The sequence below is a fragment of the Sebastes fasciatus genome, chromosome 10, assembly GCF_043250625.1.
Source record: "Sebastes fasciatus isolate fSebFas1 chromosome 10, fSebFas1.pri, whole genome shotgun sequence".
NCBI classification, from domain to species: domain Eukaryota; kingdom Metazoa; phylum Chordata; class Actinopteri; order Perciformes; family Sebastidae; genus Sebastes; species Sebastes fasciatus.
Genome location: NC_133804.1, coordinates 15157931 through 15183977, shown reverse-complemented (window position 1 = coordinate 15183977; position 26047 = coordinate 15157931). Strand labels below are relative to the sequence as shown.

Below are 26047 nucleotides of genomic sequence, written 5' to 3'. Positions count from 1 at the left end.
GCCGAGAGGAGAGCTTATTATGGGAGCTGCTGCTGCTGCTGCTGTCCTATATAAACTGCAGCAACACACTGCATTTCTGCAGTTCTCCCCAGCCATGGATTCCAGTGGACGCTGTCCGAGAGCAAAGTGTTGTTTGTGAGACATTCATGTAAGTAACACGTGTTTTTATTGGTGTTTATTTTTCTGTGTTTGAAATGATTATATGCTCATAAAGCGTCCAGATTTCTGTAAATGTGTCTAGGTGGCGCCACATGTGGTGCTTTATACCATTGAGTTCAGTCCAGTCCAGTCCAATTAATAGGTTTTAATATAAGTAGTAGCCTACTGTTCATCTATCATGCTCCTAAAGAGCTGTCTGAAGAGTCACCAGAGTATCAAGCTTCAAAACTTGTTGTAAATTGTTATTTATAGACTGGACCAGCTGTAAACAGACTTTACAGGTTGTTGAAACCTGTAGCTGAAACCTCACAGCAGAGCAGGTCTGGTTACTGAAGTGAAGATACATTAAATTATACTCGTAATTTTGTATGATTATTTATTTTGTATTTATTTTATTTTTTTTGTTGCTTTTTTAATTTTTTTTTTTTTAACTCTACTCTTTCTTTTTGTCATTATTATTATTGTTATTTCTTTTCTTGGTTTTGTTTTGGTTTTGAATGTTGAGGTTGTTTTCTCTAGTCTACTTGATGGGTTTGTCTGTAAGCTCATCTACCTAAAAGTTGGTTTATAGACTGTTGTAATTACAAACAGTGAATTGCATATATGAAAACAGCCTTGAAAAAAGGAAAAAAGAAAGTATAAAAAAAAGAAAGAAATTATACTCTTTTTTAGAAGACTTTTATAAATAAGCATGAGCCAATAATGATTTAAAATGTAATACTATCAGCTTACATTAAGATAAAGACTGCAATGCTGTGGGAAAATATGAGTCCCCAGTTATGAACCTAGTGAGTGTGACATTTCACACTGGTGGGTCATGCATGCGTACAGAGATTACATACGTTTTATACTGGGACTGAGTGAAAGATTGCCTCAACAAGACTGCAGGAACATCTTTGTAAAAAGGCTTCATCATCACTTTGTCCACAAGTGTTTTGACAAGTTTTTATGAGGTGAGTTTGCTATTATTCAATATCCATCAGAAGACCGTATTTGATAGAGGCTTCAGTGCAGGTTATATCAGCAGTGGCAGTTTTCATGTTCATGCATGCAAGCTTGGGTGATATAAGTAGTAGTTTTTTTTTAACTCAGTGTACGATAGAAGAACATGAGACGTGCACTTGGCATTTTCACAGAAATTAGTGGTAGATTTTGAAGTATAAATTGTCTGATAGAATTAGCAGTTTGTTTAATAAACAGTTGTTATAGATTATTATTGATTTATTAGAGTCAATTCCAGCCAGTGTGTTAAAACATCTGGTAAAATATTAAAAACAAACCATTTTCAGTAATGATACTGATTCAGATTTAACTGCTAGTAGACGTGGGGGTTGAAAACAAGGATTTCAAAGAGTTGGAGATGTTTATCCTTAAAGCCAAATATGACAAGCAGTGATAATATGCTGAATGAAAGAGTAACTTACTTCTAGAAGTCTAGTTATTAAATAACTACTATCTTTTATGTAGACAAGGAGAGAGAAACTAACCTTATTTTAGGTGAAATTCACAAAATGTTGCCTGGTTTCAGCCACAAACCTGAGAGTGTACTGTGACTAACCAACAGGTATACTGATGTACACACTGTGCATGGATCATTTTACTGTTTGCATTTAAACTTTGAACATATCATGATCTCTGTGTGTGCTGATTTCTTTCAGAATGAAGCGAGGAAGGACAGGTTTCAAGTCAAAGTGCCAGCTCTTCCCCTCCCACGAGAAGAGGGCTAAAAGACAGAAGCGGAGGACGTCCAGCTTTACCCTGACCTCATCAGAGGACTGGGGTAACCTGCCCCACCATGTCGTCCTGCAGATCTTCCAGCACCTGTCCCTGGTGGACCGGGCCAGGGCCTCGTCCGTCTCCCGCTGCTGGAATGACGTCTTTCACTCCCCCGATCTGTGGAGGAGGTTTGAGTTCGAGCTTAATCAGCCGGCCACGTCTTACCTGCGCTCCACTCATCCTGACCTCATTCAGCAGATCATCAAGAGGCATGCCCAGCACCTGCAGTACGTCAGCTTCAAGGTAAAAGCCCTTCCCTGCTGTCACCCATTTCTCCTCTCCTTTCACCTCCACCTCCTCCATTTTCACAACACAGCTGCCACGAAAACAATATGTGGCCTTCTTAATCCAAACCACCTGCTGCAGAATTGATAGTGACGCATCGGCTGCCTTGGCATTAGCGGGCTTAACACATCCAGGGCTGAGATTATTCTTACAGTGCACCTCCGTCTCTCCATTCCTCATTTTTGTGTGTGTGTTTTACCTAAATGTTGAATCCCTGCTGGTAATTCAGGTGGATAGCTGCACCGAATCTGCAGAGGCGGCCTGTGACATCCTCTCCCAGCTGGTGAACTGTACCATTAAGACCCTGGGGTTGATTTCCACGGCACGGCCCAGCTTCATGGATGTGTCTCAGGTAAGAGACTGCCTGTGCTTCATACACACATCTCAGCACTTTCACGGCTGCCCTGTTTGTTATAAAGAGCTGGATTAGCCACATCATGTCTGTCGATTGCACGTCAATCTGAAGACGGTAATCATTCTGCACAAATCCTGCTCATTTATCTGCTATCAGACATTCTGGTTTAATCAGCGTTGTTTGTCCCTCCTCAGGCCCACTTTGTGTCTGCACTGACAGTGGTGTTTGTCAACTCCAAGTCCCTGTCCTCCATCAAGATTGATGATACGCCAGTGGACGACCCGTCCCTGAAGGTGCTGGTCGCCAACAACAGCGACACCCTGAAGCTGCTGAAGATGAGCAGCTGTCCTCACGTCTCCCCAGCAGGTCACTGGGATCTTTTTTAAAAGGGGATTTTCTTGTTTTGCTTTTATTAGTCAGCAGCAACAGTAGAGAGTGGGCCAGAAATGAGAAGAGAGAGAAAGGGGGAAATGAAGTGTTGCTGCTGGCCGGGCTTGAAGTACAAGCACAAGGTCAGTGTATTAAATCCCTAATGTAGGCCACCAGGATGCTCCATGTTGCTTACTTATTACTTTTAATACATACTGCAGCTGCCCTTACAAAGTACGTACTGTTGCATGCAGTATGCATACAATTGGGACAGACTACTTTGTCAAAACATTGCGCCTTGAACTTTGACCCTTGTGTTCATATATGTGCTGCGCAGAGGATTGTTGGTCAGAATTGCCAGAAAAGCATGCTTGCATACTGCTAAATGCGACTGGATGTAGTAGGACATCCTGGTATTTTGGGCCTACTGTATTTGACATACTATGTATTGGGACATACTAAATATTTTTCTGGCATACTAAATAGTATGGTAGTATGGGTATTGGAACGCACAGTTTGTGACTAAATAGATGATCGATATTTCAGTCAACTGAATGAAATCGCACATCCTTAGAGCCAAGCTGATTATTTGTCCTTTTTTCAAGGATCTGCTCCCATTCAGATGTTCTGACGTCTCTTTCTGTCCTCAGGTATCCTGTGTGTTGCAGACCAGTGCCATGGACTCAGGGAGCTGGCGTTGAACTATCATCTCCTGAGCGATGAGCTCCTGCTCGCCCTGTCCTCTGAAAAACACGTCCACTTGGAGCACCTGCGCATTGACGTGGTGAGCGAAAACCCCGGGCAGACACACTTTCACACCATCAAAAGGAGCAGCTGGGAGGCTCTGGTGAGACACTCGCCTAAGGTCAACATCGTCATGTACTTCTACCTCTACGAGGAGGAGTTTGAGCCCTTCTTCTGCGAGGAGACTCCCGTCACCCACCTGTACTTTGGCTGGGCGGTTAGCAAGGAGATGCTGGGACGCATCGGGATGAACTGTCCCCGGCTGGTGGAGCTGGTGGTGTGCGCCAACGGCCTGGAGCCCCTGGACGAGGAGCTGATCCGCATCGCCGAACGCTGCAAAAGCTTGACTGCCATCGGGCTGGGCGAGTGCGAGGTGACCTGCAGTGGCTTTGTGGAGTTTGTAAAGACGTGCGGGGGCAGGTTGACTCAGCTGTCAATCATGGAGGAGATGTTGATCCCAGACAGCAGCTACAACATGGAGCAGATCCAAAGCGAGGTGTCCAAGCACCTGGGCCGCACGTGGTTCCCCGATATGATGCCCACCTGGTAGGCTGACATAAAGCCAGAGGGGAGGGCTGCAGTGTGATGATGGGTTCTTTTTGGACACTAAGCAGGCGAGAGACAGTTTCTCTGTCATCAGTGTTCATTTCTAAATCTGTCACTTGTATTTTTACCTGCAGTAGATTTGATGTAAGACTGAAAATGCTTTCTTACTTAAAAACAGATTGATTTCTGTCGGCCTTCTCTCCAGATCCAGATATATTGTGATGTGAAATCTTGGATGTAGTAGGTTCTTTCAGTCAGTGAAGGATGGTCTGAATTGCAACCTTTCAACCATTGTGGGTAAAGGATGTGGATCTGCCATCTGCTGGTTGCTTATGTTAAAAGCATCACACTTCATCATTTATGCTGAACAGCATCTCCCAGAATACATCAGTGTGTGCCGTTCAGTGAATTCTGGGTCTTATTTTGTGGTGAAATGTTAATTATTTTCCTTATTGCTACATCCCTCTAAGTCTTGCCCTATCTACTTCTCCTTATCATTCCTACATTTCCCATAATACAGTTTGAGACTTCGTCTGGACTCATCCAGCCGTTGGTAGAAAGAGCAAGAACAATAGTTATAATAATGCAGTACAGAGAGAACAAGAGATTCCAGTTGAGCCAGAGCAACAGTCACACCTTCATATAAAATGCAATAGACTCAAGTCTATCTATGTTTGTGTCAGTGGAGACTTTAATAGTTCAACTACAACATTTTGATTTGGTTTTCACTTGTCAGTTAAAATATCTGAATTTAATTTAAAAGCTTTAAATGGGGCTATAAAATATTGAACTCAGCTTTAGACATCTAAACCATTCATACTGACCATCCTCTTTTTTTCACTGCTAAACTTGAATTTATTTTCCATTCAAATTGGCATTTAAAGCGCATGTTCTATATTTATAGTCTGAAATCTAAGTTGATAAGACAATTGTCATTTTGACCTAACAAACTCTCATTCTTGCTGCACTGGAGATATCTCCATGTAATGTTTGTCATTATTGTCATCTTCTAAATTTGCTTAGTAACCCTCAAGAATAAGATAAAACACAACCAAACCACAAAATGGACCCTGGAATACAATGAACATCACACATTCTGTAGTTAGTAATAGTAAAAACAGTGTTTTAATTTCTGTTGTCACAGGTTTTCATCAGAAATATGCATATTTCAACGGGTTATGAAGAACTGAAGAGTTATTTTTAAGCTTTTTTTTACAAAAAATATTTCAAATGCACTTTATTTTTTAATGTATATGGACATCCCTGTTCATCTAGGAGCACTGGCTAAACAGAGGAAGGTTTCCACACTGGATTTCTTTACCATGTTCAAAATAGAGGCCTTTGTGACAATCATAGTAGTAGTTTGAGTTTCATTTTTTTACCATGATATATTTTTGTTACCACATGGTACAAATTTATTTTGTACAAAATAGTTTTGGTGCGTTAAATTAAATAAATCCCCCCAGCATCCAGTGCCACACTGCAACAAACGATGCATTAAAACAGCTGTAAAGATATTTGTTAATTTGTCACATATCACACATGTTTACATGTTTTGTTTCTGTATGTGCAGCAGTGACAGGGTTGCTCAGGTCTGCTTCATTGTAACAGCTGTTTCTTTAACTTATGCTGTATTTAATTCTCAATAAAAATTATGTTTAATTAACTTAAATGTTGTGTATTCTTGCTGCTATAATATGATCAAGCCTTTTTCTGACTTTGTCCCTTTTGACCTTTGTGCAGCTTTTCATGTTCAACACTAGAGAGCAGCAATGGTCTAACTGGAGGCGGTGGGACCTTATATAAGCAGAGTTGCTACTGTATAATGAAGTATGCCAATGATAACTCAGCCCTTTTTACAAGTGGATTCAGCTTGTGCACACTCCCATTTACATAAAAATGCTCCAGACTTTGTAGCTTAGGAGCCTTTTTCTTCCGATTCTTCTGAATTTACCTTTTTGCTTGTTTGATGCTGCATCTAAAATAAGATGACACACACTCACACACAGTTGGGATAAACACAATTTGATTGTTTTCACGTGTATTTTCACAGCACATACAAAAAACTACACACAAGTAGTCACAGGCCCAGCCTACAGCGTAAAAACATAATTTTCTATACAGGCAAATTTAATGGAAAATCTGTAAACTACACACACGTGTGTGTCGGCCTCAGTGACAGGATGCATTGTGACTGTTTAGGGTATCTAGGTGAGAGGAATATATTAAACCAGCTAAGCATTTTGTTCTGGAAAAGTGCCACGTTTTGGAGGGGTGGGTGGCATGACTAATTGGGTTACCACTGTGCTCTGAAAACCCATCAGGAAAGTAACAGGCTTATGTGTTCACTATGGCAGCTTGTTATGAGGAGAGTAAGGAGGAGAGGGCCTACATACTTTTTATCACTCATCACCCCAATCGATGATTCGTCACAAGTCAGAGAGGAAGAGTATTTCTCCCTGATTGCATCTATGTAAGACCACCCCCTCAAAAAAATGAAAATATACTGAGATATATCCAGAGCCAGATCAGAATATTTACAATTTTCTGAATAAATAATCATCTTATTCCTTCAACGAGTCTGTGTTTCTCATGTGTGTACAGGACTCTCAGTGATGACATTCAGTGTGAATTCATCCTCCATGACATCAAAGGCGGTGGCAGACTCAAGATAATCATCAACAGGGGTTTCTAGGATGGGACTGGGTGGGGTAGACGGCCCGGAGCGTTTGACCTGCACCTTGCCCCCGTAGCTCCTCCACTCCTTCATCCACTGGTCCCTCGTGGAGGGCTCCAGCCGGTCCAGATGCCTGGCTTGCACGAGCGGGGAGGGGGCGATAGAGTTCCTCAGCACGTGAAACATGTACCTGGGGGAGAGAGTGTGGTGGTGAGAAAGTAGGCCAGTGAAAAATATGCGGCCCTTTGATGTAAATCAGAGCATTCCCTCTAAATATCAGCACTTTCAGACGCATCAGCAACCGGGAGGAAGAGCGAGCCGCGGTGCAGATCGTTCCTGGACTTCACAATTAACATTATTTAATCACAAATCGGCCGAGACTGTCTGTGCACCACAACAACCGTACAATTACATAGCAGTTCATGATCTGCACAAGTGAAATACACGCTCCAAATTAATACAGAAATAATATAATTATAAGGTTGATTAGGTTTAAACAGAGGTGGAAGGAAGACTACAACAGTTGTTCGGACCTTTCTGACTAGTGACCCCTAAAAATTAGCAATGTCACCTGTGATCCGTCATCACAGGTTATCTATGTGGAGCAGTGGTGGAAGAAGTACTCAGATATTTTACTTAAGCAGATACCACAGAGTAGAAATACTACAAGTAAAAGTCCTGCATTCAAAATGTTACTTAAGTAAAAGTACAAAAGTATTAGCATTAAAAAATACTTAAAGTACCAAAAGTAAAAGTACTCATCATGCAGAATGTCCTATTTCAGAATAATGTATATTATATTATTGGATGATAATTATTGGATGCATTAATATGTAACGATGGGTGGGGATAATGTTAACTACTTTATATACCGCTGGGTAGCTTGTGAATTCCTCTCCAGGGATCAGGTCTTATCTTAACCTATACAAATAATAATACATCATAATTTATTGGTTTATTATATTCTGTATAATTAATCGGAATCTGTAAAGTAACTTAAGTTATCAGATAAATGTAGTGGAGTAAAAAGTACAATGAGTCCCTCTGAATTGTTGTGAGGTGGAAATGTAAAGCAGCACAAAATAGAAACACTCAAGTAAAGTACAAGTTCCTCAAAGTTGTATTATAATATTGTAATAAGTGCAGTACTTGAGTAAATGTACTTAGTTACTTTTCACGACTGGTGTACAGGGATTTTTCCTTCTTTATTTGTAGGATTTTTAGAGACTTAAAGGGGTAGGAGTACCCAGCATTTCACAAGAAAAAAAACTGAGTTATATTAAAGAATTAGATAAATAGGTAAAAAAATAAATAAATTGAATTTGGTCAAACAGTATATACATACTGGGTCCCCTCAGATGTATTTTGGGATCGCTCAGGGGAAACACTGGACTAGAATATCCTTAATTAATGTTAAAAGGAAATAAGACTGCAAACTCCTTAAATGACAGTTACATATTGAGTTGAAACAAAAAGTCAATTATTCGATTAGTTGATCAACAGAAAATGAATCTGCACTTATTTAAACTGCTTTTCTCTGTTTTATTTCATAGTCGAGATATGGAATATCTTTGGATTTTGGACAGCTGGTGGGACAAAACGGGACATTTGAAGACGTTGCCTTGGGATGTAGGTGTGATGGATATTATTTTCTGACATTTTAAAGACGAAATATCAAATTGATTTTTAAAAAAGAAGTGTTAGTTGCAGCCCTAGTTACATATGGTCATCTTGTAATGGCCAGTGAGGCATCAGATGACCATATTTTTTGTGTAGGCTGCTTTGTGTAGACTGCTTTTTAAACTGTTGTCTTTCCAAGTACAATATATGGTAAGAAGCTACTCTGTAACAATGACAAGGGCACATTAAATTACTACCCCCCCTCTGTGTGTGACAGACACAGGGCGGATAACAGTGACGGTACCTGGGCAGCAGAGCCACCACAGTGGTGATGATGCAGACGAGGTAGAACATAGGGTCGGCCATCTGGCTCTGGAGGATCCAGTACGGGTTGGATGGAGGGTTGCAGGTGACGCAGAGGGCGCTGTAGGCAAGCGTCACAATGAAGAACAACGCCACGCTGCCCAGCATGATTACCCAGTGAACCACCGTCTGCAAGGCAAGACGCATAAAACAGCAATTAGACATATTGATAACAAATACATTTGTCTGTTTTATTGCATTCATTTAAAAATACAGTGGATTAATGTAAACATATTATTATTATCATATTGGTTTCACATGCAGACCTGACTCAAACTATTTAATGATAGGAGTTTTGGCTCACTGAGAGTGTATAGCGTGATTATATCTAGAAATAGATATCCATCAGTTGAGCACTCACCCAGGCTTTGATCTCTATTGACAGATGCAACAGGATGGTAAATAAAGAAATTGTGTTCAAAGGAGTTCCAAAGGTAAAAACATCAATGTCTGAACCCTGGTACGCCTGCAGGGGAGAAAACACATGTCGTCAAATTTTAGGCAAAAAGCAGTAAACCAGTGAAATAACTGGTAACTCGGAGGACGCATCATGACAGATGACAAACAACTTGAATCAAAGACAGAGTATTCAAATGTTTCTCTTACCAAGTATGGAAAAAAGAAGCACACCAGACTCTGGTAGAAGGCGTCGAGTATGGAGACCCAGAAAGTTGTAAACGTGTACTCCTAAACAAGAACCAGACACACGTTTGAATAAATCAAAATACATAAACTGTGTAAAAACGTAGCTACTATCATTTGGGAGTGTCACTGACCCCTTCACCCTGTCCGGTCCGGTACAGTTCAGGAACGCCCAGCAGCATCTCTGCAGAAACGTCTTTGTCCATTATCCCAAACATGATGGGCGGCACAGAGGTGAAGAAGAGGTTGAAGAAGATCATCAGCCAGATGTCGATCATGGCGGTGCCGGAGAAGCCGCAGAAGAACTGATACCAGAACAGCAGGTTCACGTAGGCCTGGGGGAACACATTGAAGTGCAGATGATTAGATGAGAAACCTGCAGGCTAGATGCTGATTCAGACAGCAGAGATACGACACTCACCACATTCTTATAGAAGAAGTAAATGATCATGTTGGCCAGTCGGGTGTAGCACCAGTGTCCGTGGACCAGGAGGAGTTTTTTCAGGTGTTTGAAGCGAGATATAGCGAAATCACTCGCCATGACCGCCTGCAGATGACACAGAGTTTTGGACAGTGAGAGCAGTAGAAGAAACAAACAACATTTTCAAAGATAAAGACCTCAGTTCAGACCTGCATGCCCTCCTGACCGGAGAGCCCGATGCCGATATCAGCTGCTTGGATCATGTTGACATCATTTGCACCATCACCTGAAACCACACAGTGAGTTTAACAACAATAGTCTATTAAATGAAGAAAATGTATTAAAAGCCACTGATTTTATGGGTCTTAACACATTAATACAAATAAAATGCATTTATTTGGTGAATTTAATTTGAGTTTAATGAAAAAAAAAATCTATATTTTGCCTATATTTTCAAACTAGGTCATTTTCTCAAGACCTGAATTAACTGTCGTCCTTATAGAACCCAGTGAAGGGATGATGTGTCTCACCATGATGCAAATATAAAATGTAAAGTCTGCCAGGAAAACAAACCTTCACCGTCAGTATGTATAATATATTTAGGCTCTGGTAAGGAATGAATTTGTTTTTATTCAGGGTAAATGAGGATCTCGACCGTCTCTTGTCTAATGTCCAACAATATATTTCTCAGGAGGTTCAGTGACTCAGTTACCTCAATTACCTTTCTGTTCCCCTGTAGCACTGTTTGCTCTCACAAAACCATTTCTTTCCCATACAATGTTTTTTACTTTCCTTCTCATACATCTGCAGACATTTTGACTTGTCATAGTAGGAAAAGCACAGGTGTTACTAGTAACATTAACAATGGTTCTGTTCTTTTTAAGTGTCCCAGTAAGTCATGATGGGGAGCCAGCATGAACAACACCAGGACCCTGAAACTGAAGAAGCTAACTGGAATTCAGCCATCATTAATCGGATAATTTACACCTGGGCTTTTCCTACTGTGACATGTCATAATGTCTTTTGTGTAAAAAGCCTATTGTATCCAAGAATTACAGTACCCCAGCAGTGTGCAATGGTAATCAATTTATTGATTTTCTGTTGAAAATTGGCATGCGAAAATGCTTTCAGGGGCCCGCTATAGTCTTAAAGTGATATAAAACAAAGACTTCCAAAAACACCAGATTTCTTTGTCACTTTATGTTATACTGTTTTACAGTTTATTGTATTTATACAGCTGCTTTCTTCTGCTTTGCATAGATTAAATTCTCAAATAAATGCATTTGGAATTACGTGAATAGCTCAAGAAAAGTCTCTTACCAACAGCGAGGGTCATGACCTTGAGCTTCTCCCTGACCACCTTCACCACTCTGCTCTTCTGTAAGGGCGTGACTCTACAGCAGAGCACAGAGCGGCAGCGCTTCGCCAGGTCCACGAAGCGGTCCTGCAGGTCTGACGACAGAGCCATGGCCAGGGTGCGTCCGTCGATCACCAGAGAGATGTTTTGCTTTGTATCCACATTACGCGGGTCTTTGTGGTACCTCCTCACCTCCTCCAGTGTGCTGTCCAAGATGGATGTGCACACGATCTGGAAAACAAAATAATGTAACTTTATTACATTCGTCATATACATACATGAAATTTGACCTCTGCATTTAACCCATCCTAAGCATTTAGGAGCAGTGGGCTGCTGTGAAGCGCCCTGGGAGCAACTTGGGGTTCAGTGTCTCACACAAGGACACATGCTTACACATCGACATTTGCTTATTTTGTGGTCTCATTGTAGTTCCAGCATCTCAAATGTGAAGATGTCCTGCTTTTCTTGGTCTTATGTGATAGTTAACAAAACTAAATAAATAACTTAAAGTTGTCATCTTTGGTTTTAGGAAACATTGGATGGGCTTTTTTTTTTACCAGCAAATAATCCGTTATAATTATAATTAATTGTAATTATATGCTTATATTATAATTGTTAGTTGCAGCCCTGTTATAATACACAGCCCTATTAATTTGACTGAACTGCACAGAAGGTAGTAAGGTGACCTAAAGAAAATATAAAAATTAGAGGATAAGTTGTAACTTGGATGTGACATCTCTTATAATCCAAAAAAAGAAGAAAAAGGCAAAATGCATAACATAACAAGGCATAACGTTGAAGACAATCTGTGCTACAGAGTAGAGATTATGGTATGTGCTGGTAAAAAGAGACATAACATCACTCTGCTGTTGAGTCATGTTCACGATGTCTGACTAGAAGCAATTACGAGCCTCTGGTCCCATCGGACTCGTCATTGTTGTCTGTAAATAACTCCAGCCTCTTAGCCAAAAGGAGAAGCGACATGATGAAAAAAATTGGGTCACATGCTGTTTTTATATCATCTATCTGATGCTGGTTAAATTTCATTAGGTGTGGTAGGGTGATGACTGTGGGAATGCATCCCTCTGGTGGTCATCGAGTTACAGTGGTTAAAAAAAAAGTTCATTACCAATATGAGCAAAGAGGTATTTCCCCTGAGGGCTGAATATTAGACTGGTAATTAGATATGAAAGCAGTAGATATTGTATTGGGGGTATCTCACTCCATTCATCATCAATGACTAGTCCCGTCTGAGAGGAGCACGGCAGTCCCTTTGTTCCAGAAAGCTCCCCGTGTGTATCCGTTAGAGCCGACGGGTAATTTCAGTCTATTTGAGGACGGGGATGATTAGACGTGGTCAGGCTGTTACGAAGGGCTCATTCCTGTGCTACCAGATCTTTAATGGCCGGGAAGCAGGGCCTACACCTGACACCTTATCTTTCTCAGATGAAAATGTGAGGGTTTGACCTTTAGTTAAAATGTAAAAGTGGTCAAAAAAGGTTTGGCCATTTAAATTGGAGGGAGACAAGCTCACAGGTAAAACCCTCCTGAACTTACTGCTTGGAAAACACACGACTTGTCCTGAATGACCATCAAGAAAAGCAAACGCTGTCCTCGGAAACAAGCTGTATGTGATGCGGGAAATATAAATTACATAAAAGGCCAATGCTCAATAGGAGTTAGTGGCGCTTGTATGCTTCTAATTCTCCAGGTCTTTTTTTTACTTTTGATTCATCATTTGAAAACTCCATTCACCTTCTACTCAGTGGCTCAAATATTCAGGCATATATATTTAAGCAATAAATTATATATAATTTAAGAAAGTTGGGAAGTATTATTTTGTCAATGACAGCCCTATTAAATCTGATATCATGAACCACGGGATCGTGAATCACAGTACATAACACACCCCATTTTATAAATTTTTTGTGCGGATGATATTTTACTTTATCTAAAAAAATTCCGCCAAATCAATACCAACGTTGTTACAACTATCCTCATACAACGGTTTGTATGATATCTTACGAAAAGTTATTTTGTTATATTTTGTGCGTTTTCCTATGAATGTCCAGCAACACGAGCGATCAGTGCGCCTGCCCAAGCTCCTGTGGTATTTAGGTGACAAAACTACTTTGTTAGGTTTAGGAAAAGATCGTGGTTTGGGTTAAAATAACTACGGAAATGGCGTTACTTCAGTACAACAAACAAGACTTCTGGTTTCACACAGGACACAAACAGCGGTCTAATGGGTGAACGTCCTGTGTTTTTGGACCTACGTATCCACACGACCTCCTCCCCACACAGACTTTGTCTCTGTTTATACTACGTCACCTGTCTTGGCTCATGATTACGTAGATTACTTATGAATTGATTATGTGGGTTATATATGAATTATAGTGCTTTACTTTTCGTAGGTATAGCTACGAACAATGCATGAGAACAGCCTGCTGTTTGACAGGCCCGGTAAGATCTCCAGATGTAAGATTAACTGGTTTAAGTCAGTAGAATTACCCCTAAATTAAATCTAATGTTTCAGCATATATATATATATACATATATATATATATGTATATATATATATATAAAAAATCCCCAAGAGATACAAGTTTAAAGGAATTGTTCAAGTTGAATGAGAAGATTGAACTCTCACCTCCGTACGGTAAATATGAAGATACTGCCAGCAGCCGAATAGCTTAGTTTAGCATAAAGCCTGGAAACAGCTAACCTGTCTTTGTCCAAAGGTAAAAAAAAATTCACCTACAAGCACCTCTTAAGCTCATTAATGAATTGTATTGCGTTTGTTAAATGTGTAAAAATGTGTCTGACTATTTCTTGGACTGGTAACCTCCTGGATTCTCTGCTTGTTGCCTAGCAACTACTAGTAGGCAGATGTTGTTACCTTCGGACAGGTGTTTCCCCCTGTTTTACAGTCTTTATGCTAACCTAAGCTAACTGGCTTATTAAGCTTGTTTTCCATTTTTATTTCATGTTTGATGTTACCAAAACAAATTCTAATTGTGGAGTAAGAAATGAGTCAGAGGTGTACCGCCATTTCTCATTTCACATAAGCAGTAAAGAAAAGCAGCTCTGAGTCAAACAGCCAACCTTCAGTGAGGCAGACAGCGGCCTCCTCACCTTGTTTTTGCAGCTCATGTTAATCACCAGGTCTTCCTCTTCCAGTAGCCTGCAGGCATAGCCGATGTTGACAGCTGTCTCCGGCTTGTCACCAGTCAGCACCCACACCTGGATCCCTGCCTCCCGCAGAGCCATGATGGTGTCTGGGACACTCTCCTGCAGACGGTCCTCAATGCCCGTCGCTCCTGTAGGAGGACATATATCCCAAAGTCAGGCATGATTCAAACACAGAGCTTATCACACAGATGCACAGTATGCTTTTCAAGTGTTTATTATGAATGATGTGTGTTGGGCTGATGTATGTTACCCAGCAGGGAGAGGTCTGTCTCTAGCTGCACAGCAGTGTCCATAACAAGCTCCTCTCTGTTGTCTATAGCAGCCAGAGCTCTCTGTCTGCTCACTGACCAGCTTTCATACTCCTTGTCACTCACAACCTGCAGCACACGCAGAAAAAAGATGAAACAGAGCTCCTCTAGTATAAGAAAACGATGCTGGTAAATATTAATATATCAGATTGTGCACCTTCTTTGTAAAGCAAAGTGTACGCAGCCCCGATTTAGCATAGCAGTCGAGGTGATACTGAGTACCTGCTGCTATATTCTTCAGCTTCCCACTGAGCTGTTCTGAAAATAATATGACAGATTTATTTATATAGTTTCATTTTGAATCATGAATTGACCCAGGGTATCTCAGTATTGACTTTCACATGCTCATACCTGCGTACGGTGTCCCGAGTAGCTCCATGATGGCGTAGTCTGCCCCTTTAGTGTACAACACATACTCTTTGGTGATTGGGTGTCGCACCAAAACAGACATTCTCTTCCTGTTGAAGTCAAAGGTCAAGGTGTCCAGCACCTCAAACACCAGGTCCTCCCCAGACGGGAGCCTCACCGTCACGCTGTCAGGGGTGCGTGCCAGCAGGGTGAAGCCATATGCCTTGGCTGCGTACACCAGGGCTGCCTCATCTGGACTCTCTGCCTCATAGCTCAGATCGTCTGAGTTCGTTGCAGACTGGGATGGAGCGTAGAGCGAGCATCTTCGGAGCCCACTGGGGTCTTCAGGCTCCTCTAGTTTTATAGGGGGGTTAAAACTGTCTTCTTCTACAACTGAGTCCTGTGAGATGATGAGATTTCTCTTTGGCTTGCGCTGCCAGGAGGTGAAAATATTGCGAAGAGAGCCAGGCTTCAGCAGGTTGGACAAAGTATCCAGTGGGTTTGTAGTCTGACCAGAGCGTGAAAACATGTTCACCTGAAAAAGAAATGTGTATGTCACATAGTGTTTTTATATCACCCATATGGTGATCACACAAAAACACTCTTAAAACCTTGTCATCCATTTCCACTCTGTTTCTTTTTGTGCTTTTACCTTTAATTACAAACTCAAGGGAAAACCCACATATTCCTCCCATCTGCCAGAGCTGGGAACAGCACAGACGAGAGCAGCGAGTACTAAAATTAATAAAGCAACCCTGATTGCCCCTGCAAATCTCCCTTTACTATGTGGCTAATTTAGTGAGGACTCTTTACAATTGGGGCTTTAGAGATGAAAGGAAATTAGTACTGACCACTGATGAAAGAGCAGAAACTTGAAGCTAAACAATTGAAGAGAACTTTCAAAATTAAACTAAATGTTTGAGGTTAATAAGACGAATTTAAATTTAATTGTTGTCTGTGTTACTGATTAAATTATGGAGATTTTGCTGCTGTGCTGCAGCCAAATGGCTGGACACCAGGTCTATAGCTCTTTATTAAATAATGAATGAGACAATTAATAGATTCTCCACAGTGTTTTCTAGAAGAAAGAATTTTTTTTTGTAAGTTTGCATACTGAGAACAAATCCTTTCGTCCATCTTTCCTCTCCTGTCTGTGCCCTCCATCTCTACTTCCCATCCACAGCAAACGGAGCACTCACCCTCTGTCTCTGAGCTGTTGCCATGGAAACCACCACCGTGTTGCAAATGGCGAGACCCAGAAAAAAGTCCAGGTAAGGATCTATCTTCCGGCTGCCGCTGCTTCTGCTGCTCTCTGCCCTCCTAATCTGCTGAAGCAGCTTCCTGTCTGGAATCACCTGAGTTTCCTGTTGGAGTAAAAGTTAATCAGTTTTTTAATTAAAAGCTCATGTTGATAAACTATTTCTTGCTTACACTCCACTTTCACTGTTTTGACATGACACAGGATTGGAAAAAGTTTTTAGCTTTTAACCTTTTCAGCCAATTTTGTTTGCTCATGTGCAAGGGATATATTGCAGGAAGGACAAAGGGACAGAAGGAAGTTTTCATTCATGCAAACATGCTTCTCTGTTAGAGACTCGGCATGAGGAAAACCAAAGATGGGCTCTGTGCTGCCTCACTGGAATAAACACAAGACTGTTGCTGTCTCAGCCTGTATCTCCAGGCCTCTGCTCTTTGCTCTGTGGACCAAAATAGACACAGAGCTACTGTATATCAAGACGACGATGACTAATCTATAGTGCACGTTTACAGTTTATGTGACATCAGTGGTCTATGCCAAATTGTGCCCAGCATGACCATATGTCCCGTCACAGACACGGGGGCGTCTTTGAGCCAAAATGGATGTGCTTATCACTGACACCTAGCAGCTCGGCCATCTGCAGCAGGGACTGGGACCATGAGGCCCTTTGACACGAGGATGGGTGAAATCTGGGTAAACAAATGACACTTTGAGGTCTTTTGAGCGTGTATTCAGACATGGAACAGAATATTTTGAATGCGGTCATAGGGTTAAAAGTTCAAATTTCTAGATATTGGAAACATGTATGACATTAATTACCCAATTAGACAACAGATATAATGAAAAGAAGCAGAAAATACTTCTCGTCATAGACTGGAAACCTGTCCAGGATGTATCCTGCCTCTCACAATATCCATGCTGGGATATGCTACAGTTCCCCGTCACCATAAGCAGGATAACTAAGTTAATAAATGGATGGATAGATAAAGTTACATTTCCATTCTGATAAATGCATTCTTAATAATGTTTTTGTGGTAAGACATCATCATAAACTCAATAAGGACATTATAATTCATTTCCCTTTACATTAGAGTAAGACGAGATGTCTCAGTAGCCGTCCCAGCTCCCTACATTGGTTTTGATTGTAGTGGGCCAGTTCACACTATATAAATGCACTGTCATGTTTGATTTTGAGCCATTTATTTGTGCTACTCAGTAATGATTATAAGTGGAAGGACACTTGTTAATCAAGAAGAATGAGTCTAATTTGTTGGCCCCTCCGGGTGGCCTTGAGTCAACTACCTGACAACTACACCTTCTGCATGAGCAAACAAAATGATCACCAGCATTTTCCCCATGGTGGCGTCCTGTGACCCTTCATTATAATATCAAGACGGGCAAAACCCACAACTTGACCCCACTGCCTTTTCTTCCACACTTAGCGACCATCTTACCAGCGGACTGCTGAAGGCCACATCGCTCTGGGCATTTCCCTTGATCACGACCTTGCTCTTGCGTTGGTTGTCACGGTGATGTCGCATGTCTTCAGGGATGCTGGGGTCCTCAGCATCCATGGACCATCCAGTCTGTAGGTGGGGTATAGGATGGTTGAAGATGACCTCCTCCTCTGACTCTGGTTCCTCAAGGAAAGCAAGGCGGATGGCTGCAAATCCCCAAAAAACATGTTGATACATATTGTATATTGTATATATTGCATACCGTATGTTAGGTCCAGAGTCAAGTTCAAATGTAAAGCCCTTAACCAAAACTGCAACTGTGTCTTTAAAACTTTGGATTTGGACTTTAAAAACCTGGATTAAACAGTCCCACCCAGGTTGAATCAAAGGCTGCCCAAAAAAAAAACCTCAATTAGCCAAATAAATGAACTTTGGGAAGAATTATAAAAGAGAGAACTCAACTCCAGGGTAAATAGATCAGTAATACAATTAGTCAGAAATCAGATTGAAGCTAGGCAGCACAAATATGGAAGAAAAAAATCCAATTCAGTCGAAAAAAAGTATCCAATTTGTGCCTTAACTCCACTACATCTTAATATTCATATTCTGTCTGATCAAATTTCAATATAGAAGATAATCTAGGCTTGGCTTCACACACGCAAGACAGAGTCACAAATGCAGATCAACATCAAAATATCGCGACACAGCACAACTTGAATTGGGAACAAATTAGGTTTCACACTGCAGAGCCAACCAGGAAGTGCATTCCAACTGAACAGGTGACAATCAAAACATATTATTCGATGTCATTAAGTCCGCAGCCAGGTGAGCGGACCTGTGACACTGGAACACCACAGAAATCAATTAGTGGATAGACGAGACAACTATTTTTAGACTCTTACCACTAATAGCACAAAAAGTAGTTTGGCCAGCGGAAAGGACGTGTTGTTATCCAAATTATATCAGCTTTACTTTGAGCTAATTCTAAGATTAGCTTGCTAACATTAGTCGAAGTGTCAAAGTGAGTGTAATTCAGTAATACGTTTCTCAGGTATCCTGTGATGCAATAAAGTGATTCACGAGAGGAAAGGATCATCCAGACCTTTTTATGTTAGGCTACTTCTGGGATTGTGCTGTGTCTGAACATCGTTGTGTGTTTCACGAGTATGTATACAGTATATATATATATATATATATATATAATTTTGGTTACATAAAATGTCTCAATATGAAGGTTTACCATTCTCTTTGTGCGGGTACTCGGTGCCCATGACGGAGCATCTGCGAAACACCATCTTGTTCTCAGTGAGGGTGCCAGTCTTGTCTGAGAAGATGTATTCAATCTGTCCCAGGTCCTCCGTGATGTTCAGGGCCTTACACTGTATGCGGCTGTTCGTCTCCTCATCGTACAGATCGATGTCATTAGTGATGAAGAAGATCTGACCCATCTTCACCAACTCAATGGACACGTAGAGGGAGATGGGGATCAGGATCTGAAGGTGAGGAGAGGAGAGAAGAGGAAATAAGGAAAGGAAAGAAGAGGAAAGGAGAGGCGAGGAGACAAAAGAAAGAAAGGAGAGGAGAGGAAAAGTTGGAGTGGGGAGAAAATTGAAATATAGACAAGAGAGAAAGGAGAGAGCGAGAAAGAAGTGATAAGAGAAATGAAAGGAAAGGAGGCGATAAGTGATAAGAGGAGTGATGTAAAAATGAAAAAGAGAGAGTAAAGTGGAAAACAGATGTTGAAAGAGAAGATATTAGAGGAGAAAGGAGATGAGAGGAGAGTTTAAGAAACTAAGAAAAACACAATAAATCCTCCCTTTAATACACACAGTCAGACTTGTCCACCTGCAGCAGGATGATCATGGTGAAGAACATGTAGAAGCCAGACAGACTGGGACTGTCCAGGTGACCGCTGCTGTCGGGGACCAGGTAAGGGGGCACACCGGGCAGCGCCTGCAGCCATAAGTAGTGACCTGCATGTGTGAGGACAGGGGAATTAATCACACCGACTGTCGCACAGGGAAGAAAGCTATTTTTGGCACCACACCTTCCCCTATCTCCTCCCAGCTTCCCTGGTATGTGTTTTGGGCCTGTGGCCAAAGTGTTTTTTTTTTTCAATATTGGAAATTAAACATCCCCTCATAAATGTAAAATCATTAATCATGAACCAGTCTGTGTAGTGATTTTATGGTTATGTAATTCATTACTGACCTAGTGCTCCGACGAGACACATGGCGAAGAGGAGCATGACGCAGAAGATGACGTCTATGTTCAGCTTCCGCTCTAGTTTGCTGCGCTTGTATCTTGGCCCGTTGTTGTTGAGCATGGCCTTGGTTTCAGGGCCTTAAAGGTGGGATCAGAAGGTGTTGAATCAGTTACCAATAGACACTCACATATGGTCAGTATGGAAGGGAAATTGATTATTATACCTTAAAATATGAGCTCATGCTGGGTCAGCTAATGTAAGAACAAAAAGCAGGGCACTAGGAGGTCATGTTCTCTGTAACATTTCAGGAAATGTGGGCGTTTAATATTACACACATTAAGCAAATGTTTTTAGGACTTATTCAGATGTTTTTTAACCATGCTACGTAGCAGTGTGGATCTATGCATTGCAATGTCAGTCTGTCAGTCCACCACCTCCTGACTGAAATATCTCAACAGCTATTGGATGAATTGCCACGAACGTTTGCACAGACATCTGCGATCCCTAGAGGATGAATCCTACTGACTTTGATGATCCTCTGACTTTACCTCTAACAACAACAGCAGGTCAAATTTTTCACTTATCCTGTGAAATATCTCAACAGCTACTCGATGGATTAGCACAAAATGTTCCTGGATGTTGCATCGTTGTAATAACTTCGGTGATCCTTAAACTCTTCATAGAGCATCATTACCAGGTCAAAAGTTGTCTAATACTTTGGTTTCTGACCAAATACTTGAAAAGTTACTTTGTGTTTAGTGCTAATTAGCAAATGTTAACATGCTTACCTAAGATGGTTAACATGTTAAACAGTATACCTGCTTAACATCAGCATGTTAGCAACCGCCTTTTTTAGGACACATAAAAGCTTCAAAATTCACGAGTGGGATATTTACTGACGTATCTTATATCGTAGAACAAAACAAAAATCGTTTCAGCTTGTGTTAACCACAGACCTTATTTCATGCAAAAACCCCAAAACCCATTGACTTCCATTAGATGAAACCGGAAGTGCTAAAATGCTAACTCATTTATGGGTTTTAGGACTCGTTCCTGCATCACTATATTACTAAATGTTAGCATGCTAATATGTTAACCTAAAGATGGTGAACATGGTAAAGATCATACCTGCTAAACATCAGCTGGCATTAGCATTTAGCTCCAAACACAGCTGTGCCTAAATTACAGCTTCACAGAGCCGCCAGCAGAGTAATACACACAACACAACATAGTCTTGTTTGACTAAACTTGACAGTTATTAGGCAAAAAAAAATCTGATTTAAATGAAAGGAATTTAGTGTATTCTGCACCATAATTACACACCTGCAGCAAATCATAATGTAGGGTGGAAAGATTTACAGAAAGTGTAACTTAACATTTACATGAGTTTGGTTGGTAGTGAGTCAAACATTTGGGTGGAGTTGTAATCTGGACTCATGACCTCCGTACTTCTAAACTCCTGGCTATACGGCCCTTTGACAAAAACACTAAAAGCTCAAGGTCAAAGCAGTGAAGCAGCTGAGAAAATGGAGACTATACCTGCGTACACCACAAAGCCAACAGCGTGGTCCGTGTTTCTCACTGTGCAGCCTCGCAGCAGCAGACTCTCTATTCCAGCGCCCACCTTGTCCTTATCAGGTTTCTCTCTGCAGGAGGAGAAAGTGAGAAACCTCCTTTGTACTGTCAGATCTTGTTAGATATTCATTACTGCCTATATATTCCCCATTAGCGATTCCCCTGCTTTACGGCCATAGCTGGACAGCATGGGCAGACCAGCTGTAAGAGCTGTGGTGCCCGAGGAAATCGATTATAGTCTATTACAGCCCCAATAATGCCTCTGGTGGCATCAGAAAGTGCAGCGAGTGGGTTGGAATTAGTTTTGCTCGGCTGCTCTGAAAGGCTCAAAGGAACTGTTTGGGGAATCCATGTGATCTGTGTATTTGATACTCACACATAACACTTGAAATGATTCAGATTGTTGTTGGGCTTTTCACACACCACAAGGCTGTTGAAGCTTTCAGGTTCAAATTCAGGGTCCTGGGAAATGAGAGGAGGTACAAAGGGACTACAGTATGAATGGAAACGTTTTAAAGGTAACTTAACCTGCACTTCCAGACTGACATAATGATTATTACACACACAAAAGACAGCTGTGGTCTAAAAATAAGAATTATGTAAGCTATGTAATCCAACAGGTTTGTGTTTTCCGTCTGTTATGAAAGACTATGACCTACTATGATGATCCACAGTTACCGTGGATGATCAGGAAATGTTATGTGTGTTAAACATCAATCACAAGGAGGAGAGGTGAGGCAGCACAGAAGGAATGGGGATAGAAGGACTGTGAATAAACACAGTAGAGAAATGAAACCTAGAACAAGTAGGTATTCCTCACCGAGATGCAGAAGCCTGTCATCGCCCTCCTCTGCTTCAGGTTGCTCTCTCCATCCAGGTTGGACGTCTCTATGTGACACACATTGTTGGGGTCTCCTGTATGCAGGAGCAGGAGGTCTGCAGGGACGATCTCATTGCTAATCACCTTCACAAAATCTCCCACTCGCACATCCTTCCAACGCCTCTCCATAAACTGTCTCCCTTTCCTGAAATCAGACATGTCAGATACCAACAGTCACTACAGATTATTGCATAAAGATATATAAGTCCCTGGGTGGCTGTTACATTGATTTTTGTCACATTTATTAACAGTATTGGCACAGTGGGTGTATTTTGTCTGTTTATGCAATCAAATGAAATATTGACTCACTCCTTATTGATAAAAGAATCACAGCAGCTGCTTAAGTCAGGGAATAAACAATACGACCAAATGAAAAATCAATGCTGTTGTTTTTGGAGAGCAGCCCAGATGTGTTGTGTGTGCTTTAGAATAAGGAAACGTTCAGAGGAACAGGTAAATATTATGAGCTGAGGCTGCTCCCAGAGGGTGAGCCTTCACAGAGCTTTATGGCTTGAACCTGCACGTCAAGCTGGCTGACCGCGAGTGACAGAGAGCTGCAGGCATGCTGCCCTGCATGTAGGACCTGATCGGGTGGCTGCCACATAACACCACACCTCCATCAAAACAAAGCCAGGAGGGAAGGAGATTGTATTTTTAGCATGTTGTACTTAGTGTATACTTACCAGGTTGCACAAATATTCTTTCCTGTCAAAAAACCTTTATGTACGTCAGGATGTCTAAATTGACGGGTACCTGTTATGGGAAGTCCTTGTCTAAGAAGTGTTTTGTGTGTTCTCACATTGCATAGAGTACATTTCATTATCAGTAGTGATGCACCGATCCAACTTTCAACATGGGGACGGCTGAGCCAGCAGCTAGCAAATAGGAAATAAACTGGGACCCATTTGGAACGTTTACGTTTAAAACCACGTAATGGTCTAAATATTGTATATTTGTGACATCACAAATGGACAGAAATCATAACGGCTTGTTTCACACGCAAAATTTCTAAATACGGGCTGTGTGCATTTCTCCGTAAATTGAGCATTTTGATAGTTTACCAGTATTTATATAGCACATAAACCTTTTTTATAATGTAAAAGACATGAAAATCTCACTTTTTACAATATGGGACCTTTAAGCAATAAAGTGACACTTAAGATAACCTGTTTGGTTTGATAGTAGGTGTGATATGAGTCACATTCATACAACATGTACTGAACTCTCTAACTCTTAAAACAACAGTCACAGGACCAGTCTGTGAGGCGTGGTGACTGGTTTTAATGTTCTGCAGTGAGCAGCAGACGATACAATTAGACTTATCAATACATCAGCATGATTAACAGCCGGCATGTTTTGTGTTCGGTACCTTTGAGTGCAGGTGGATTGACAAGAGTTTAGAGATAGAGACAGATAGTATGACCCTGAAGATAAGGCACACCGTGCTTAAACAGACACACTTCACACCTCTGTGAAAACAACAATGTGGGTGAAGGGTGATGGAAATAAGGACGTGCATCTGAGAAGGTCTGATGAATTAAATCCCTCTCATCTGACAGCCTTCCACGTGGACCTTTACATGCACTGCAAGGCTGCGTGTTCCTCGTGCTGTCAGATGGATAAACCTCACCTAGATGGCGAAAAAGAGGAAGTGTGTGGAAGCCTAAAATTTATTCTTGAGCTTCTTCTGGAAACATTTGTATACTTCAAAGAAATCCCAGCCAATCGATTCTGTTCTAATCTGGAGCTTTAGCATCCCCACCCAGCGAGCAATAAGAGACCCACGAGAGCCCGCTCGCCACGGCTCAACTGCTGTTTATCTGATTGCGTGAGGCGGAGACGACTAGTGTCCGCTAACAGGCCCAGAGGGACCTGTGCGTCCTCCAAAGTGTCCGAAATGCTACATCTGGGGTCAGCACTGGACCCTATTAACACACACACAAATATATTAAACACACACAAACACGGTGTAGGCTTTTCCCCCAGCTGAGGCTGCACTTCCCAGCATCCCTGCTGATTCTTCTTGGAAATTTGAAAGCAAGCAACTGCTGGTTAATGATAAACCCTTCCAGAGGTTGAATATGTGAGGATTCATCACATCACATCCAGAGGAAATCCACATCTCCTCCTCCTCCTCCTCCTCCACCTCCTCCTCCATCTCCTCCTCCTCCCACTCCACTCCAGCAGCGAAAGGGTTGAAAATGACAGTGTTTATCCTCCTTTGTGAATTATTCATTTTTCACCAGTAATTCAAAAATAGATAACCGCTAACCTTACTGTCTTTGCTGACGCAACACCCAGATGAGGATTTCATCAAATGTGCACAATGCAATGGTGAGAGATATTGTTGTGAGGCTCTTCAAAAGAGGAATAATCTCCCACACATTTTCTATTTCTAAGTCAAAAATTCTCACGGGGTGCTGAAACGCAGAGGAGGTAAAACACACACAGCACACAATCACACAGATCTACACACTCACACAGACATGCTGGATGATAAGAATGATAAACACAGATGTGTGGAGGCACCGTGAACGTTTCCACATCATGCATGAACAGCACAACTGCACTGTTTCTATATTCGGGACGTGATTGTCTTTGAGTTACCTGCTGTAGATGAGGCACGGCGTGTTGTTGATCTTCCTGTCCGACTGGTACCTCCTGAAGTCCTCCCAGGCATCCTTCAGGGCCGTCAGAGACAGAATGACCAGGATGGGGATCAGAGCTACTTTGGGCTGAAAGGCATTAACTACAGGGACAAAGTTCAGAATAGCCAGGCCCACAAAGTAGATGTTGGCCAGACGGTGAAACTGCTCAAAGAGGTTCATGGGGATGAAGAAGAGGAGGGTGTATTTGGTGGTCTTGATGGCGTTGCTGGGGAAGTAGCGGTTGGGTTGCTTCGCCTTCTCCAGGCCCTCGTAAGGCAGATTGGACACCAAGTTGCGGAGGTCCTTGTCCCGCGCCCTCTGACCTCTCAGAGCATCCCTCAACAGGGCCAGAGGGCTCCTCCATGTCATGGCTGCAACTTCTGTTTTTCTCTTCCTCTTCTTACCAACTTTTCCTTCCCATCCTCTCGATTCTTTCAGCTCCTGTGGGTTAAAAGGACTCTCCGCAGGCCCATCCTCTCCTTGAATGAGTCTCTCTCTGTGTCGAGGCCTAATGCCAGGTTAAAACAAATGACAGCACACCTAGTCCTCCTCTGAGTCCGCCCTTTGCATTGACAGGTGTGTTTGCATTCCTCACACTGGAGCTGTTCAAGCCTCACGGAGAGGGGAAATAAGGTGACTGATTACAGTCAGAAATTTAGCTGAAGGTGCTCCAGTGACTCAGCTGACTTTAACGTTGCTGTCAATAATCTCATTTCAGCAGAATCATTAAACCAACTCTTTGAAGTCCTTCATACGGCAGAATTACGAGTCAGTGACCTGCATAGTATAGTAGTCTTTGTCCTTGAAAATTAAACACACAAAAAGAATACGCTAATATGGTATGCACAGCTGACAATCTAA

At 41.7% G+C, this 26047-nt stretch overlaps 2 protein-coding genes across 2 annotated transcripts; one reads left to right on the top strand and one right to left on the bottom strand.

Moving 5' to 3' along the window:
• fbxl3l (F-box and leucine-rich repeat protein 3, like) lies at positions 1–5900 on the top strand. The gene is made up of 5 exons (XM_074648423.1): positions 1–148; positions 1818–2178; positions 2450–2572; positions 2770–2941; positions 3595–5900. Exons 2-5 carry the CDS (start codon positions 1819–1821, stop codon positions 4236–4238), a joined length of 1299 nt encoding a protein of 432 aa, XP_074504524.1. The 5' UTR covers positions 1–148; position 1818; the 3' UTR covers positions 4239–5900.
• A 343-nt stretch (positions 5901–6243) lies between these two features.
• On the bottom strand, positions 6244–25683 carry atp10b (ATPase phospholipid transporting 10B). Its single transcript, XM_074648425.1, has 21 exons — positions 25146–25683; positions 22479–22683; positions 22035–22120; positions 21623–21729; positions 20089–20220; positions 19723–19850; positions 19118–19370; positions 17875–18083; positions 16362–16526; positions 15166–15697; positions 14972–15072; positions 14757–14883; positions 14450–14634; positions 11278–11545; positions 10167–10243; positions 9958–10083; positions 9671–9871; positions 9501–9581; positions 9256–9360; positions 8836–9023; positions 6244–7101 (listed from the first exon to the last, which is right to left on the bottom strand). Exons 1-21 carry the CDS (start codon positions 25553–25555, stop codon positions 6825–6827), a joined length of 3963 nt encoding a protein of 1320 aa, XP_074504526.1. The 5' UTR covers positions 25556–25683; the 3' UTR covers positions 6244–6824.
• Between the last annotated feature and the right edge of the window lie 364 nt (positions 25684–26047).

Coding starts and splice junctions, on each gene's coding strand:
- fbxl3l (XM_074648423.1), top strand. CDS start 1,819: ATGAAGCGAGGAAGGACAGGTTTCAAGTCAAAGTGCCAGCTCTTCCCC. Junction 2,179..2,449: donor TGCAGTACGTCAGCTTCAAG/GTAAAAGCCCTT, acceptor CTGGTAATTCAG/GTGGATAGCTGCACCGAATC. Junction 2,942..3,594: donor TCCTCACGTCTCCCCAGCAG/GTCACTGGGATC, acceptor TTCTGTCCTCAG/GTATCCTGTGTGTTGCAGAC.
- atp10b (XM_074648425.1), bottom strand. CDS start 25,555: ATGACATGGAGGAGCCCTCTGGCCCTGTTGAGGGATGCTCTGAGAGGT. Junction 22,121..22,478: donor TGACAGGCTTCTGCATCTCG/GTGAGGAATACC, acceptor CTCATTTCCCAG/GACCCTGAATTTGAACCTGA. Junction 14,884..14,971: donor CACTTTGCTTTACAAAGAAG/GTGCACAATCTG, acceptor CGTGTGCTGCAG/GTTGTGAGTGACAAGGAGTA.